The sequence below is a fragment of the Poromitra crassiceps genome (assembly GCF_964638095.1).
Source record: "Poromitra crassiceps genome assembly, chromosome: 2".
Classification (NCBI taxonomy): domain Eukaryota; kingdom Metazoa; phylum Chordata; class Actinopteri; order Beryciformes; family Melamphaidae; genus Poromitra; species Poromitra crassiceps.
In genome coordinates this window covers 98,436,969-98,450,475 of record NC_139624.1, presented here as the reverse complement: position 1 = coordinate 98,450,475, position 13,507 = coordinate 98,436,969, and the positions used below count along the sequence as shown (strand labels likewise).

The window sequence follows — 13,507 nt, the reverse complement described above, 5'->3', positions numbered from 1 at the left end:
AACTTCAGATAGGAATGGAAATGCGCATGCGCGCATGCACGCGCACACGCACGCACGCGCACACACGCACGCACGCACGCACGCACGCACGCACGCACGCACGCACACACACACACACACACACACACACACACACACACACACACACACACACACACACACACACACACACACACACACACACACACACACACAAAGTCCAAAGGCTTGATTTGGTTATGATGAGGAGCAAATGATGTCATGTGGTTGAAGCAGCAGAAAAGGGAGGTGCAGGGGCTTCTGGGAAACTCAAAAGCTGCATGCTCTGTTCTGTGGAAGTGAAAGATGTGAGGCTACACTTTGTACAAAAATGGTTCACTATAAAAAGAGGCTCTTTTGTCTCAGACAGTGGCAGTGCCATTTTTGCACAAACTCTTTTAGAAAGATTCCTCATAGAACCGACATGTCATAAAAAGGACAATGCATGAACTGCTCCAAATCAGCTGAACTAAATGAGCATGTTTTTAAGAAGCATACAGGCTCCTGATTTGTCGTGCACATTTATTTTCATTGAGACACAATAGTGCAAGTTCAAGCAAAGTTTAAACCTGGGTCATCAATGGTAAACTTGTTCCAAAGGCTGATGTTTAGACCGCCAAAAGGTGAAAGTAAATGTTTATTTGTTCCATTGGAGTTATAGGCATTATTCAAATCAAACTACTACTGAATAACCATTTCGCTCTACTGCAGGGATTTTCAAAGTCCGAGACTGTGGGCTTCCTCCCAGACAAAGCTTGGAAAGGCCGCCCGCCTCGAAAAACAGTCAAATTCTCCAAAACGACTGTATCCTTGACATATCTCTTTAACCAAATCACACACATTTAGGCTATTCTATGTGATCTTCTGATAACTAATGTAATAAACTAATATATAATATAATAATATTTTTTCACTTCCGTTCACTGAGCCTGCCCTGAAACTGCTTGGAGCAACCCTGGGGAGGCCCACCTCCCACTTTGAAGACCTCTGCTCTAATGGAAGGACCAGGTACTACAGGGAAGGTCGGCCAGGAGGTGGTTCTTCAAATAGTGATGGTTCTACAACAGTGGTTCACAAACTTTTTCATGTCAAGGACCCCTAAACTAAATCCCGTCTTTATTTGTCACAAACACCGTGGACCGTGCACAGCGACCAGTACACACACATGCTTTGGAGGTGCCATGAAATGTGTCCTCCGTGTTTGACCCATCCTGGCTCATCCTCCTCCATGGTTCAGGCCAGGAGCGCTGGCAATGAAGTGCCCGGGGACCAACAAGACCCCTTGAAGAGTAGTGTAGAGAGAGCCATCATTTTATTTTCATCTACATCTGACACATTCCCTCTTACATAAGTCCAATGTGTCAGTTCGGCTGGTCCACAACTGCGCTCATAATGCCACATAAAAGCCCACAGACCCAGGTGTCTAACAGAGCCAGGTGTCTAATGACCCAGGTGTCTAACAGACAGACCCGGGTGTCTAACAGACAGACCCGGGTGTCTAAAAGACAGACCCGGGTGTCTAACAGACAGACCCGGGTGTCTAACAGACAGACCCGGGTGTCTAAAAGACAGACCCGGGTGTCTAACAGACAGACCCGGGTGTCTAAAAGACAGACCCGGGTGTCTAAAAGACAGACCCGGGTGTCTAACAGACAGACCCGGGTGTCTAAAAGACAGACCCGGGTGTCTAACAGACAGACCCGGGTGTCTAACAGACAGACCCGGGTGTCTAAAAGACAGACTCGGGTGGCTAACAGACAGACCCGGGTGTCTAACAGACAGACCCGGGTGTCTAACAGACAGACCCGGGTGTCTAAAAGACAGACCCGGGTGTCTAAAAGACAGACCCGGGTGTCTAACAGACAGACCCGCGTGTCTAACAGACAGACCCGGGTGTCTAACAGACAGACCCGGGTGTCTAAAAGACAGACCCGGGTGTCTAACAGACAGACCCGGGTGTCTAAAAGACAGACCCGGGTGTCTAACAGACAGCCCCGGGTGTCTAAAAGACAGACCCGGGTGTCTAACAGACAGACCCGGGTGTCTAAAAGACAGACCCGGGTGTCTAACAGACAGCCCCGGGTGTCTAACAGTCAAAACATCACTCGTGAGCCAACATCTTAGAAGGCAGCAAGCATTATGTTTTGGCCAAGTGGCGTCTTTCCCAACTCCCGTCCAGCATGCTCCGGCAACAGCACTGAAAAACGGGGCTCAGTTGAAGAAACTAAAATGGCAAACACATTGAAAACAAGAGGGAGTGGGTTTCCTCCCTGAGACAGAGAAGAAGAAGACTAAAGCTGTAATCAGAGAAGAGTTATGAGATGGAGCACTGCTTCCCCGCCTCCTTCAGTAACAGCTTTCACTTGTTTTCTCTTCTCTCTCGCTGCACTTTTCTCTGCATTTTCACTCCAACTAAGAGAGAAGGCAGGGGGAGGAGCCAGCTCAGGACAGCTGATGGAGAAAATATGGAGGAACAGCATTGACATATTCGTTTCCTCTCTTCTCTTCAAATAGAAAACATCCAAAGAGATTTAGGTTGCAAGAGAAGTTAACAAGTGGTAGTTCTGTTTACCGGTGCTGTAGATATGGCTTGTTGAAAAGGTCTTAAAATAACTGCTGCATGTTGCTTTGTGTCCTAGTTTGAAATGCTCAAAACTGTTTGTCCTCCAGCGGTCGTGCCCGCAGTTTGCAAGTACAGAACTTGTTGAAGCTCTTAACTTCTGCACGTGAAATGAAAGAAATCTCAAACACTGCTGCTTCTAATCTTCCATGAGCAATCAACTGTATAGGATTTGGAATGTATAAGACTGGCAGCCTATCACCTGCCAAGTATTTCCCAGCAGAAACAGTGGGGCTTCCTCTTCAAACCAAACAAACTTCTCTGCAGCCTGTTTGAGCACCTTTCAACACAGCTGTCGAGCCGCCCGCAGAACAAATGTGGCACAAAGTTTCTCCAACGCTCTGGACAGACACATTTGTCACACACTTGCTTGAAGTTTGCCCAGTGTCCATATTATTGTTCGGCTTAGAAGATATACTGCGATAATTACTAGAGATGAGTGATACTTTTTTTTTGAGTGGAGGACAGCCACTTTATACATATTTTCACTGCAGTGCATGCCATGACGTTGACAGACACAAACACCTCATTGCAGGCTCTTTCATAATTGGCATAGGAAAAATCAACAAGGAAATACGATCTATCTAGCTGAGTAAACAACTAAATGGGTCATTGGAGTGTGAGGTTAGTTTACAGATGAAGTGTGGGGGATTTGTTGCCCTTTGCGAGGGCAAAAATATGAACATCATGGAGACAGGAGCTTTCTCTGTGAAGCTGTTTAGACTGCACAGATGACCCCCACTCTGCCCTCAGAATAGTCATGTGGGAATACTCTTACCTGGAGCTGATCAATGTTAAGAGGGCTATATATTGAGATTATATCAATATTGTGATATAATTTCTTCCCGCAGGCCACGAGACTCCTTAACATACACAAATAGTGTAGTAGTCGTACCGTACCGTACTGCAGCTGCTACCATTATGTATGCCTAATGTTTAATTGTATGTTTAATAAGGTACATGCTATTTGCACCTGTATGTCAAATACGTTGAATTTAAAATGTCTGAACACGTCTAACGTATGCACAATGCCTAATGTTAATTGTATGTTTAATAAGGTACATGCTATTTGCACCTGCATGTCAAATACGTCGAATTTAAAATGTCTGAACACGTCTAACGTATGCACATGACATGTGCACCTATGTGCAATGAATAAGCCACTGACTTGTCTTATCGCTATTCTGCCTTATTGCCTATTGCTGCTTAGTATTGCTTATTGATGCCTAATTCTTATTGCCTATTGCTCATTGCTTGTTGCCTATTTGTACTATGTCGTAAACGGAGTCCACAGCACAAGAATTTCACACGTGATACTTGTACCATGGAGTGACAATAAAAATCTTGAATCTTGAGACATCGATATCGTTCTATTATTTGCCTTTACCCACTTAATCATTATATCCACATTACTGATAATTACCGTAATTTCCGCACTATAAGGCGCACCTGAGTATAAGCCGCAGCAGCAAAATTGCCTGTTTGTTACATATATAAGCCGCACCGGACTATAAGCCGCTGTTTTGATGTTTAATTACCATATGTAAGGGTTCGTGCACATAGGGGATTGTCGGGAAAGAGATGGCTGTTTGGGGAAGCTCCCATTTATTAACATTTCAACAAAACAAGTTGCATATTTGCATAACGTATTCAAGTGTTACCATTTAGTGCAATAGTAGCTACAGAACATGTACTGTGCTGTGTAAATTTAGGGGTCCTTGGCATGAAAAAGGTTGAAAACCACTGATCTACATTATAGCCTACAGTAGTACCATAACAAAAAACAAAGCTTACAGCGCTTGACGAGGCAATATCAATGGCTAAATTAAATGTGTTTTTTTTAAAGTGCAAAATAAAGTGCCTGTAACACGACAGTAAGCGCGTAAGCCTAAAGTTGCAGTAACACGGCTGCTTAAAATATACGGTAATCAGCCTACCAGAAAAGTCATTAATCCTCGTCTTCATCTTTTAGGCTAAGGTGCAGTACACGGCTGTAACCAGAAAAGTCAAGTCATTAATCCTCATCTTCGTCTTCTTCCTGCGTACTAAAACCACCAAAGTCCTCATCTTCAGTGTCGGAAACGAACAGGCTCAGGGTGGCTTCGTCAGCCACTCTCCTCTCTCCTTCGTTGTCGCTCTCAAAACCAACGAACTCCTCTTCGTCACTGTCGGAATCGAACAGCCTCGGAAGGCCCTCAGCTGTGGCGGCGTCCTCCTCTTCATCACGCAGCAGTCCAGCCTTTCGGAACCCGTTGGTTATCGTGGATGTTTTGACACTCCTCCACGCTGTCAGGATCCACTGGCAAACTTGAGCCTTCAGTCGGATCTGAACGGTGGACACACCTCGGCCGTCTGCTCTCTGTGTCAACACCCTGATGCCAAGGTTACGTGCTGCTGCTCGATTTCCTTCTTTCCTTCTTCTTCTCGCCGCCATCGTCGTAACACAGCCAGTTCTCCATCTTTTGAAGCATGATGTTAGATTACAACGAGCTAGTTGTGTGGCTTAGCCTTCCAAAATGTTGCCGTTAGTTTTTTAGAATGTAATACATAGAATTGGGAATGTTACATTCAATTTCATTCAGACTGTCTTTCAGGCTCAATCGCTGCCATTTTCCCCCCGGAGCGAGGGAGGAGGGAGGGTGTTTTACTGTAGTGGCTGAGAGAGCGTAGTGGCACAGTGCTCCAATCAGGTCGCGAGGCACATTTTTTGCAACATCATCCAATCAGGGTCTCGCTCTCGTAATGTCTGTCTTGCTCTCGTTCTGCCTCATACCAACATCCATAGATTTTGGAGGTCCCCGAGCGGCCGTTAGCTGATAAAATCCATAGATAAGCCGCACCGTTATATAAGCCGCAGGGCCAAAAAACGGGGGAAAAGCCGCGGCTTATAGTCCGAAATTTACGGTATTTATAAAAAAATCTTGTGTAAATACTTTGTGAAAGTACAATATTGTTGCAATATCTATAGAGGTATTTGGTCAAAAATATTGTGATACAGTTTTTGAATTTGTTCGTTTTGGCCATATAGTTTTAATTAAAGTGCTTACAACATCTCACATGTGGCTTTGACTAAACATTGGTGAAGGAAGGTGCCCACTCGAAAACCCCAATGACATGCTTCATACTGCTGTTGCTGGCTAGGGTAGGTAACTGGTGATTTGTATGTTCGTTAGCTTGCTGTTAGCTTGTTTGTTGTTTGTTAGTTTTCCATCTGGATTGGGCTTCTAAATGTGTTTTACCTCGCATTTTGGCACAAGGGATAGTAACAGCTTGTCCTGTGTATTAATAAATGCTTACAACTGAACATTTAGCCCACTTCATACCGAGCTTTGCACCATTCAGCCTAAAAATACATTTCATCCATATCGCCCAGCCCTACGGCAGGGTATTTATTATTACTATTGACCTTATGCAGCCCCGCCCACTTGACCCATTGTATCATGACTTCCTGTTCAAAACGCCGTCTGTTTTACCTGCTCAAACTAGTCTGACTCACCTGGTCAAACCTAGTCTGACTCACATTATGAGTCAGACTAGGTTTATGAGTCACAGGAAGTGTAAATACAATCGGAACTTCCAATTGTGTTTACACTTCCTGTTAGTCTCTGAAGCCAGTTGGTCTCTTCTACATAAGGTGAATAGATTTGAGTCTGTGATTCTATAGCCCTCATTAGTAAAGCAGCTCCAGCTAATCAAAACATAATGCTAATTAGATTCATCGGGCTTATAGACTGTATTTGATTCTAAGCATAAAATGAACAGAGATCTGCAGATATTTAGGATCCATATGATTTATAGCCTAACCTTCAACCTAATTGGAATTTGCATAGTGACATGTTGACGCGGTAATCTCATCCTCTTGACAGTGTTTTCTGGTGTGCAGACAGAGAGTAAGTATCCCCCCTTCACTCTTATCTTGCTTCTTTCATTGGCAGACAGAAAGGAAATAGGCGTGTGCATTGTTCCCAGCACTGCCTGTTTCTCAGCTACCTTCCTGGTGCCGTGACAAATGACCGAAGGAGTTTAACCCCGTAGCGTGGCTGCTCTGACATGATCAACGTCCCTGTGAGTCTGCGTTACATCGCAGGCCGAAGCTTGACACCAACGCCAGCTGATACAGCCGGATCAAAGGTTACAAAATAGAGGCGGCACGCATCGAAGGCTGTTGTTACTTCTGCTCTTGCCATGTCTGAGGCACATTCCTGAGGTACCCCTGAGTGTGGGTGTGCCAAAGCAAAGCCCGGAGGCCCAGACACTGCGGGGTCATAGTTTAACCCCTGCTGCGACACGCTCAGCTCTGTCCCCACAGGAACCATTGACTGTACAGTCCTGAGCGTTATAGTCTGCAGCTAATAATCATCTGAACTGGGTCAGGCCACCACAGGCCCTTCTGCACAATAAATACATGATAACAGAGACACATTGAGAAAGCATGGCAGATGACGGCCCCGGCTCTTTCTTGTTTTCAAACTTTGCGATGAGGACCAATAAGAATATCTTTTCTCGTTTTGATGGTGTGGGGGGGGGGGGGAACATGTCAGGCCAGCGAAGAGGGGCAATGATCTACTTTTGTCCATCTGTATACTGATGCAAATGAGTCTTAACTATATACATTGATACTGATGCAACAAGACATATTCCTACAAAACACTTACTTTGTCAAATTCACTCTCCCAGACCATCAATATTCATTCTAGCAGAAAGACAATACTCCAGTATGAAGAGCAGAACATTGTGCTAGCCCTCTGTCCTAATCTGAATACTGCCCATGTGTGGTGGGGGGATACAGACCAGACTGCTTCCTGATTAGTTTAGTGGACCACAGGACTGGGTGGGCACAGAGTGTATGATCTGTCAGTCTGTGTGTGTATCTGTGTTTGTGTGCGTGTGCGTGCATCCATGTGTGTGTGTGTGCCTGTTTAAGGAGGGGGGATTTGACTGTGGCTGTGGCGGTTCCAGACCATGTAATTACCCCCACTTAGCAGGGAGAAGAAGAAAAAAACCATTTCGGTCATAACACAGGAGGGAAATTATGGTAGGGTAGCCACTGGTCTACTAGTCCTGTACTCTATATCTATCCACACAGGTTGTCCTCCAGGCAGACAGGACAATTATCAATTTCTCATAATCCCCCGCTCCGAGTTCCAGCAGCTCTTTCGATGGCGAAGTCCCGGTGAGTCAGCATTTAATTTCCGCCAGTTCAACTGAGCCGCGCGAGAAACAATAACCTCCCTTGTCTGGAAGAAGCACACTCTGAGCTCAACTGACCAGCAGCTAACAGCTAATTGGATTGTTCATCAGTGAGTTAACCTGACTAAATGTGGAGACGGGGGTTTGGCAGATGTTGATCCAGTGGCAGCATGCGGCTGCTTCTTCATATGGAAAAGCAAACATACTAATTCACGCACATTTTGCATGAAACCACAATTGCTTCTGATGTTATATGAGGAATTTGCCTGACGCATTCTTCTCTCTGCTCCATTCTGTTCTCTCTAAAGCAACACCTTGAAATCTCCAGCTGACTGGCAGCTACAACTACAGGCTATGGCTGCTATTTGTTTTCTTGCGGTCAGCTGTAAACCACAGGAATACCTCATTCATCAAGCTCAAAGCAAATGTAAGATCGGTGATGACTATGCATGAGAGGCGTGTGTGTGTGTGTGTGTGTGTGTGTGTGTGTGTGTGTGTGTGTGTGTGTGTGTGTGTGTGTGTGTGTGTGTGTGTGTGTGTGTGTGTGTGTGTGTATATATAGATAGATATGTGTGTCTGAATTTCATAACTTTCTGAGCGGCGAGAGGGTTCTGTGTCTCTCAAAAAGACATTTGATATTTGTTTACACTGTATTGTGATTTCTCCACCACACTGGATAATGTTGATATATATTCTGGGATTGTATGGTGTCAACTGTAATCTGTTTGTATTGTATCAAATCAATGGAAGAACTTTCTGAGTCAGGAAGTGATGATGGGTGATTGACTACAAATGGACAACTCTTTTCTACCTGTGTAGATACCTGATGAAAACCTTGAGTGGAAACGCTGTGCACTATAGTTGAATAAGTGCAGAACTGAATGCAGCATGCTGCGTTCTTTTTTTAATACTAAAAACGAGTGCCAGCTGGCAAGATATCCATCTCAGCTTTTGCTGGTAATCTCAGTGGAAGACAGAGAAGCTACTTCACTATATTCTAAGTTTATTATATGCTTTAAAGCAGTGGTTCTCAAAGTGGGGTCCGGGGACACCTAGAGGTCATTGGAGGGGTTCCAGGGGTCCCCAGCAAAAAGAGGAACAATTTATTTTCACTATAATGCCATCCATACGTAACATATTGACAGAATGTATGACTATTTTGGTCATGGGTTTCATACACTTTCTGTAATAAAATATCTAAAGGTAACAATCGTATCACATGGGGGACCCTGGGACAACATTTGATCAAATGTGAGTCCGTGGTCTAATTTGTGTCAGTTTAGGTTTTTTTTTTATATGAAAACGTTTGAGAACCACTGCTTTAAAGGTGCAATAAGTACAGATTTCTATGTCCCATCCCATCACAAAATCACCATAATATATTTGTAGGTTGTTGATAGGGTTGTCATTTCTCAAGCCAAAAAAAGCTAATGACAAAGCAACATTATTATTACAGCCTTTTGTATGTATTGTATTGTATTGTATTGTATTGTATTGTATATATTTTGTGATGTATTTAAGATTGGTGTTACTATGCATGAGAGGCCTGTGTGTGTATATATAGTATATATTTGTATTATTACCCTCTTCACTAGACATTTCTGTTGAATCTCTGCTCTGATTAGCTGCCTTATTTGTCTCCGTTGTGAAAATGTGACTATTATGTTGTTATTATGTTAATTACAGGCCACCGTAAACTGTACCAAACAGCTGCTGTTGTTGTTGTTGTTGTTGTTGTTGTTGTTGTTGTTGTTGTTGTTGTTGTTGTTGTTGTTGTTGTTGTTGTTGTTGTTGTTGTTGTTGTTGTTGTTGTTGTTGTTGTTGTTGTTGTTGTTGTTGCAATTGCTTGGTTTAAGTTTAAGTTTTATTAGGATCACCATTAGCTACAGCATTGCAGCAGCTATTCTTCCTGGGGACCACAAGCTTAGATGTTATTAGGATGTTAGGAGTATTAACTCCAAACATACATGTCTTTGATGGTGTGAGGAAACCCACACTAACACAGGGAGAACATGCAAACTCCACACAGAAAGGGACTGGGGTTTGAACCCGGGACCTTCTTGCTGTGAGGCAGCAGCACTAACCACTGAACCACCTGGTTGCTGATAGAAGTTGATAAAAGTCATATATTACTCAATGGCCCTTTAAGTGTTCCACCATTGGTAAACAACTTATATTAATGTTTTCTGTACCAATTTAATTGGATTTTTAAACAAATCTAAAATCTGAGCATGCTAACTGGGATTAGCTGCACATTCGACTGCTCTTGTAAAACTTAAAAGTGATAGAAATGTGAGATAAGTTGTATATTGTCATGTCTTACCTGTCCTACTGCAATTTTCAAAGCCAAGCCGTTGAAGATCTGATGACAAAATCAGCTATGTTCTGCTGAGAAGTTTACCGAGAGATATAAGGGTTTTGCAAGACCCTGGGGTTCTTTTATTTATTTATTTTACCAGGAAGTCCCATTGAGAAGCAATGTCTCTTTTACAGGGAGAGACCTGGCCAAGAGGTTGCACTGATGATATATCACCTGCAGGGGGAGACCTGGCCAAGAGGCTGCATGATGATATATCACCTGCAGGGGGAGACCTGGCCAAGAGGCTGCACTGATGATATATCACCTGCAGGGGAAGACCTGGCCAAGAGGCTGCACTGATGATATATCACCTGCAGGGGGAGACCTGGCCAAGAGGCTGCACTGATGATATATCACCTGGCATTACAGTCCTTTCTGAGCTATGACTATGAAAGCTGATCAGGCCTTGAAGAGTTGTACGAAGCATAGCACCAACTCAAGAAAACACGATTCTTTATGGTTTGTTTTGTTCTGTCGAGAAATACGCTCCTTTGATTGACACGCTGTTAAAAAATATACCAGAGATCCTCATTCAAGACAGCTGTTGACAAGAGGCTTCAAAAGGCATCTGTCAACCGCAAAGTATTTTTGAACTATTACCGGATCAAGTTTACATTCGCAACACATACGCGCCTCACAAAGACAAGCAGTTGCCTGTAGGGAGGCTGCCAGGTTGGAGGATTGCCTGGGCAGGGCGGTGGAGACCAGGAACAACAATGTCTAACTGGAAGGTGAAGTTTTGACTCAAGCTCCCTCTCTCACTCTCCCCCTCTCTCCTCTCTCTTCACACACATACCTCCCTCGCTGGCAACACTTACGATATTACCACAGTTTAGATAAGCATTCTTCCACCATGAGAAGCCAGGAGAAATGCCTTTGGTTTCTCGGGTCTGATTGGGAGCTTGTGAGTTTGTTTTCGATTTCGGGTTATCCCAGGAACACACAGGTTTCTCCAAAAATAGGCAGTACAGAGAGTGGATGAGGGGAGGGGGCGGGAGTAAAAAGGAGGGAAAGAAGGGAGGGGAGTTTGGTTAATGAGCACCAGATGCCTTACCTTCGGTGGTAGCCACATTCTTTGGAGCTTTCGTTGTTGTGTGATCTGTACTCGAACTTATGTCAGAAGAGATGCTTGAGCTCCCTTTACCTGTGGAGCACATGTCAAGAAAAAACAAAAACCAGGGTGACACAGGATAGCAAACTTGAGATTGATATGTCATATTTTGTTTTTCTTTGCTTGAATTGAACATTTGCACAGCACTTCATGCTGAAGGGTCTAGTTACCGGCGTAGAGCATCTGAAAAGCAATTTTTCAGAAATGCATGTCAACCTTTCTTAATTCCTGAAGATTTCTTTGTGTGCAGAGATATTTACACTTGAAAGAGGTGGAAGCTCACTTTGATGATGTTTTAGTATGGTTAGGAGGTATGAAGTGTAAGAAAAAATAAGCCCCATCGCTCTCTCCTTTCATGACTTTTATGTTCCTCGATTTTGGATGAATAGTTAGCCTTGGCACGTGCACAAAGTCTCTGCTGGTTTGTTTGAGTAAGTGTCCCTTCTTGATATTTGGATGAAGAAGAAAAGGTTCCAGAAATCCCCTTTAGCCTTCACTTCCACGGGGAACCAATGAGGAAACACCGGAGTGAGGTACAAGTAATCGCTCCATATGATTAGTTAGATGTGTCATCCACAGCATACTTCTCCGGTCGTTCAGCCTGCAACAACCACTCAAAAGTGCCTTTTATTGCCTTTACATTGATTTACAACTTTGACTTTGAGCTGTGCTTGCATTAATCCATTTCAGTCCTTTATATCTACGCAGGCAGAGTATTACAACTAAAGATATAGGCGAACACTGGTGACCTTGTATAGGAGTGCGGGATTTCAACAAGATGTCCTTTCAGTGTGCGCGTCTTTGCTGCTAGAGTAACGTCGTCTTGATAGCTATGGGGACTGCAGGCTAGCTGCCTGTGGAGCAGTTGTTTATTGCACTTCATTCCTCTGTCAGATCATAAATGCGGCTTTGTGGCTTTCCTGAGACTAAGTATGTGCCTTTTACCCAGCAGGACAGGCTGAGAGGTATTCTCAAACAGTCAAACAGTCACACCCACATGCACGTCAAGTGCAGCCATCTAAACAGAGTCGACAGCTGCCAAAAACAGTAGTAAATATGAAAGCTTGTGAAGGAGAAAGCAGTCTGAGCCAGCTTATATAATAATATGTGTCCAAGAAAATGCTATACATTTGAGTTGGTAACAGTTCAAATAATCTAAAGGTTACGAGACTGACAGGGGGCGTCTGGGTAGAGTAGACACCGCGGACACCCGGGTTCAATTCCCAGCAGCGGCACCCTCGGCCTGGTCAGACGCTCCTACAAACACCATTGGTCGTGTCTGAGGGTGGGAAGCCGGTGGGGTATGAATCCTGGTTGCTGCACTAGCGCCTCCTCTGGTCGGTCATTCAGAGCGCCTGTTCGGAGGGGACCTGGGGGGAATAGCGTTTTCCTCGGTACCGCTTTAGAATACAGCCAGCAACTTGGGTAACAAAATCTGTACTTACAAAATCTGTACTTACAGGGTAAGTAGGCCTACAGTACAGGGTAACAAAATCTTTACTTACAGGGTAAGTACAGGGTACAACATCTGTACTTACAGGGTAAGAATACAGCCCGCGCCCCTGTAGTTACCATGTAGTTATTATGTAACTGGGAATTAACACTGCTTTAGAATACTGCCCGCGCCCCTGTAGTTACCATGTAGTTACAGATGTTAAGATGAAGATGTTAAGATGTTTTTTTTTGTATTCTAAAGCGTTACCAAGAAGCATCACCATCTTCATCTTAACACCTGTAACTACATGGTAACTACAGGGGCACGGGCTGTATTCTAAAGCAGTGTTAATCTCCCCTAGTTACATAGTAACTACATGGTAACTACATGGGCATGGGTTGTATTCTAAAGCAGCGTTAGCTGCCTCGTAGTTACATAGTAACTACAGTGTAACTACAGGGGCGCAGTAAATTCACTTCTTGTACCCTGTACTTACCCTATAAGTGCAGATGTCGTACCCTGTAGGCTACTTACCCTGTAAGTAGAGATTTTGTCGGATTGTGTTACCCTGTACTTACCCTGTAAGTTGCGGGCTATATTCTAAAGCAGTGGTCCCCAACCACCGGGCCGTGGACCGGTACCGGGCCGCAACGCATTTGGTACCGGGCCGCGAGCCGGTCCAAAAAATAAATAAAATAATAAGAAACCTAGGCTATAATATTATAGGCTGTGTGGTAGTTGAAACATAGTTTCAAGTTGACGTTTATTTATGTT

General features: G+C 44.1%; 1 protein-coding gene across 1 annotated transcript in view; it reads right to left on the bottom strand.

Moving 5' to 3' along the window:
- The window catches only part of LOC310796256 (F-box/LRR-repeat protein 7-like), a 34,565-nt gene that overhangs the window by 17,747 nt on the left and 3,311 nt on the right, over positions 1 to 13,507 (bottom strand). The window contains exon 2 of the mRNA XM_083658413.1: positions 11,242 to 11,331. Coding sequence (XP_083514539.1) covers positions 11,242 to 11,331 — 90 coding nt within the window. The remainder of the gene's footprint in view (positions 1 to 11,241; positions 11,332 to 13,507) is intronic.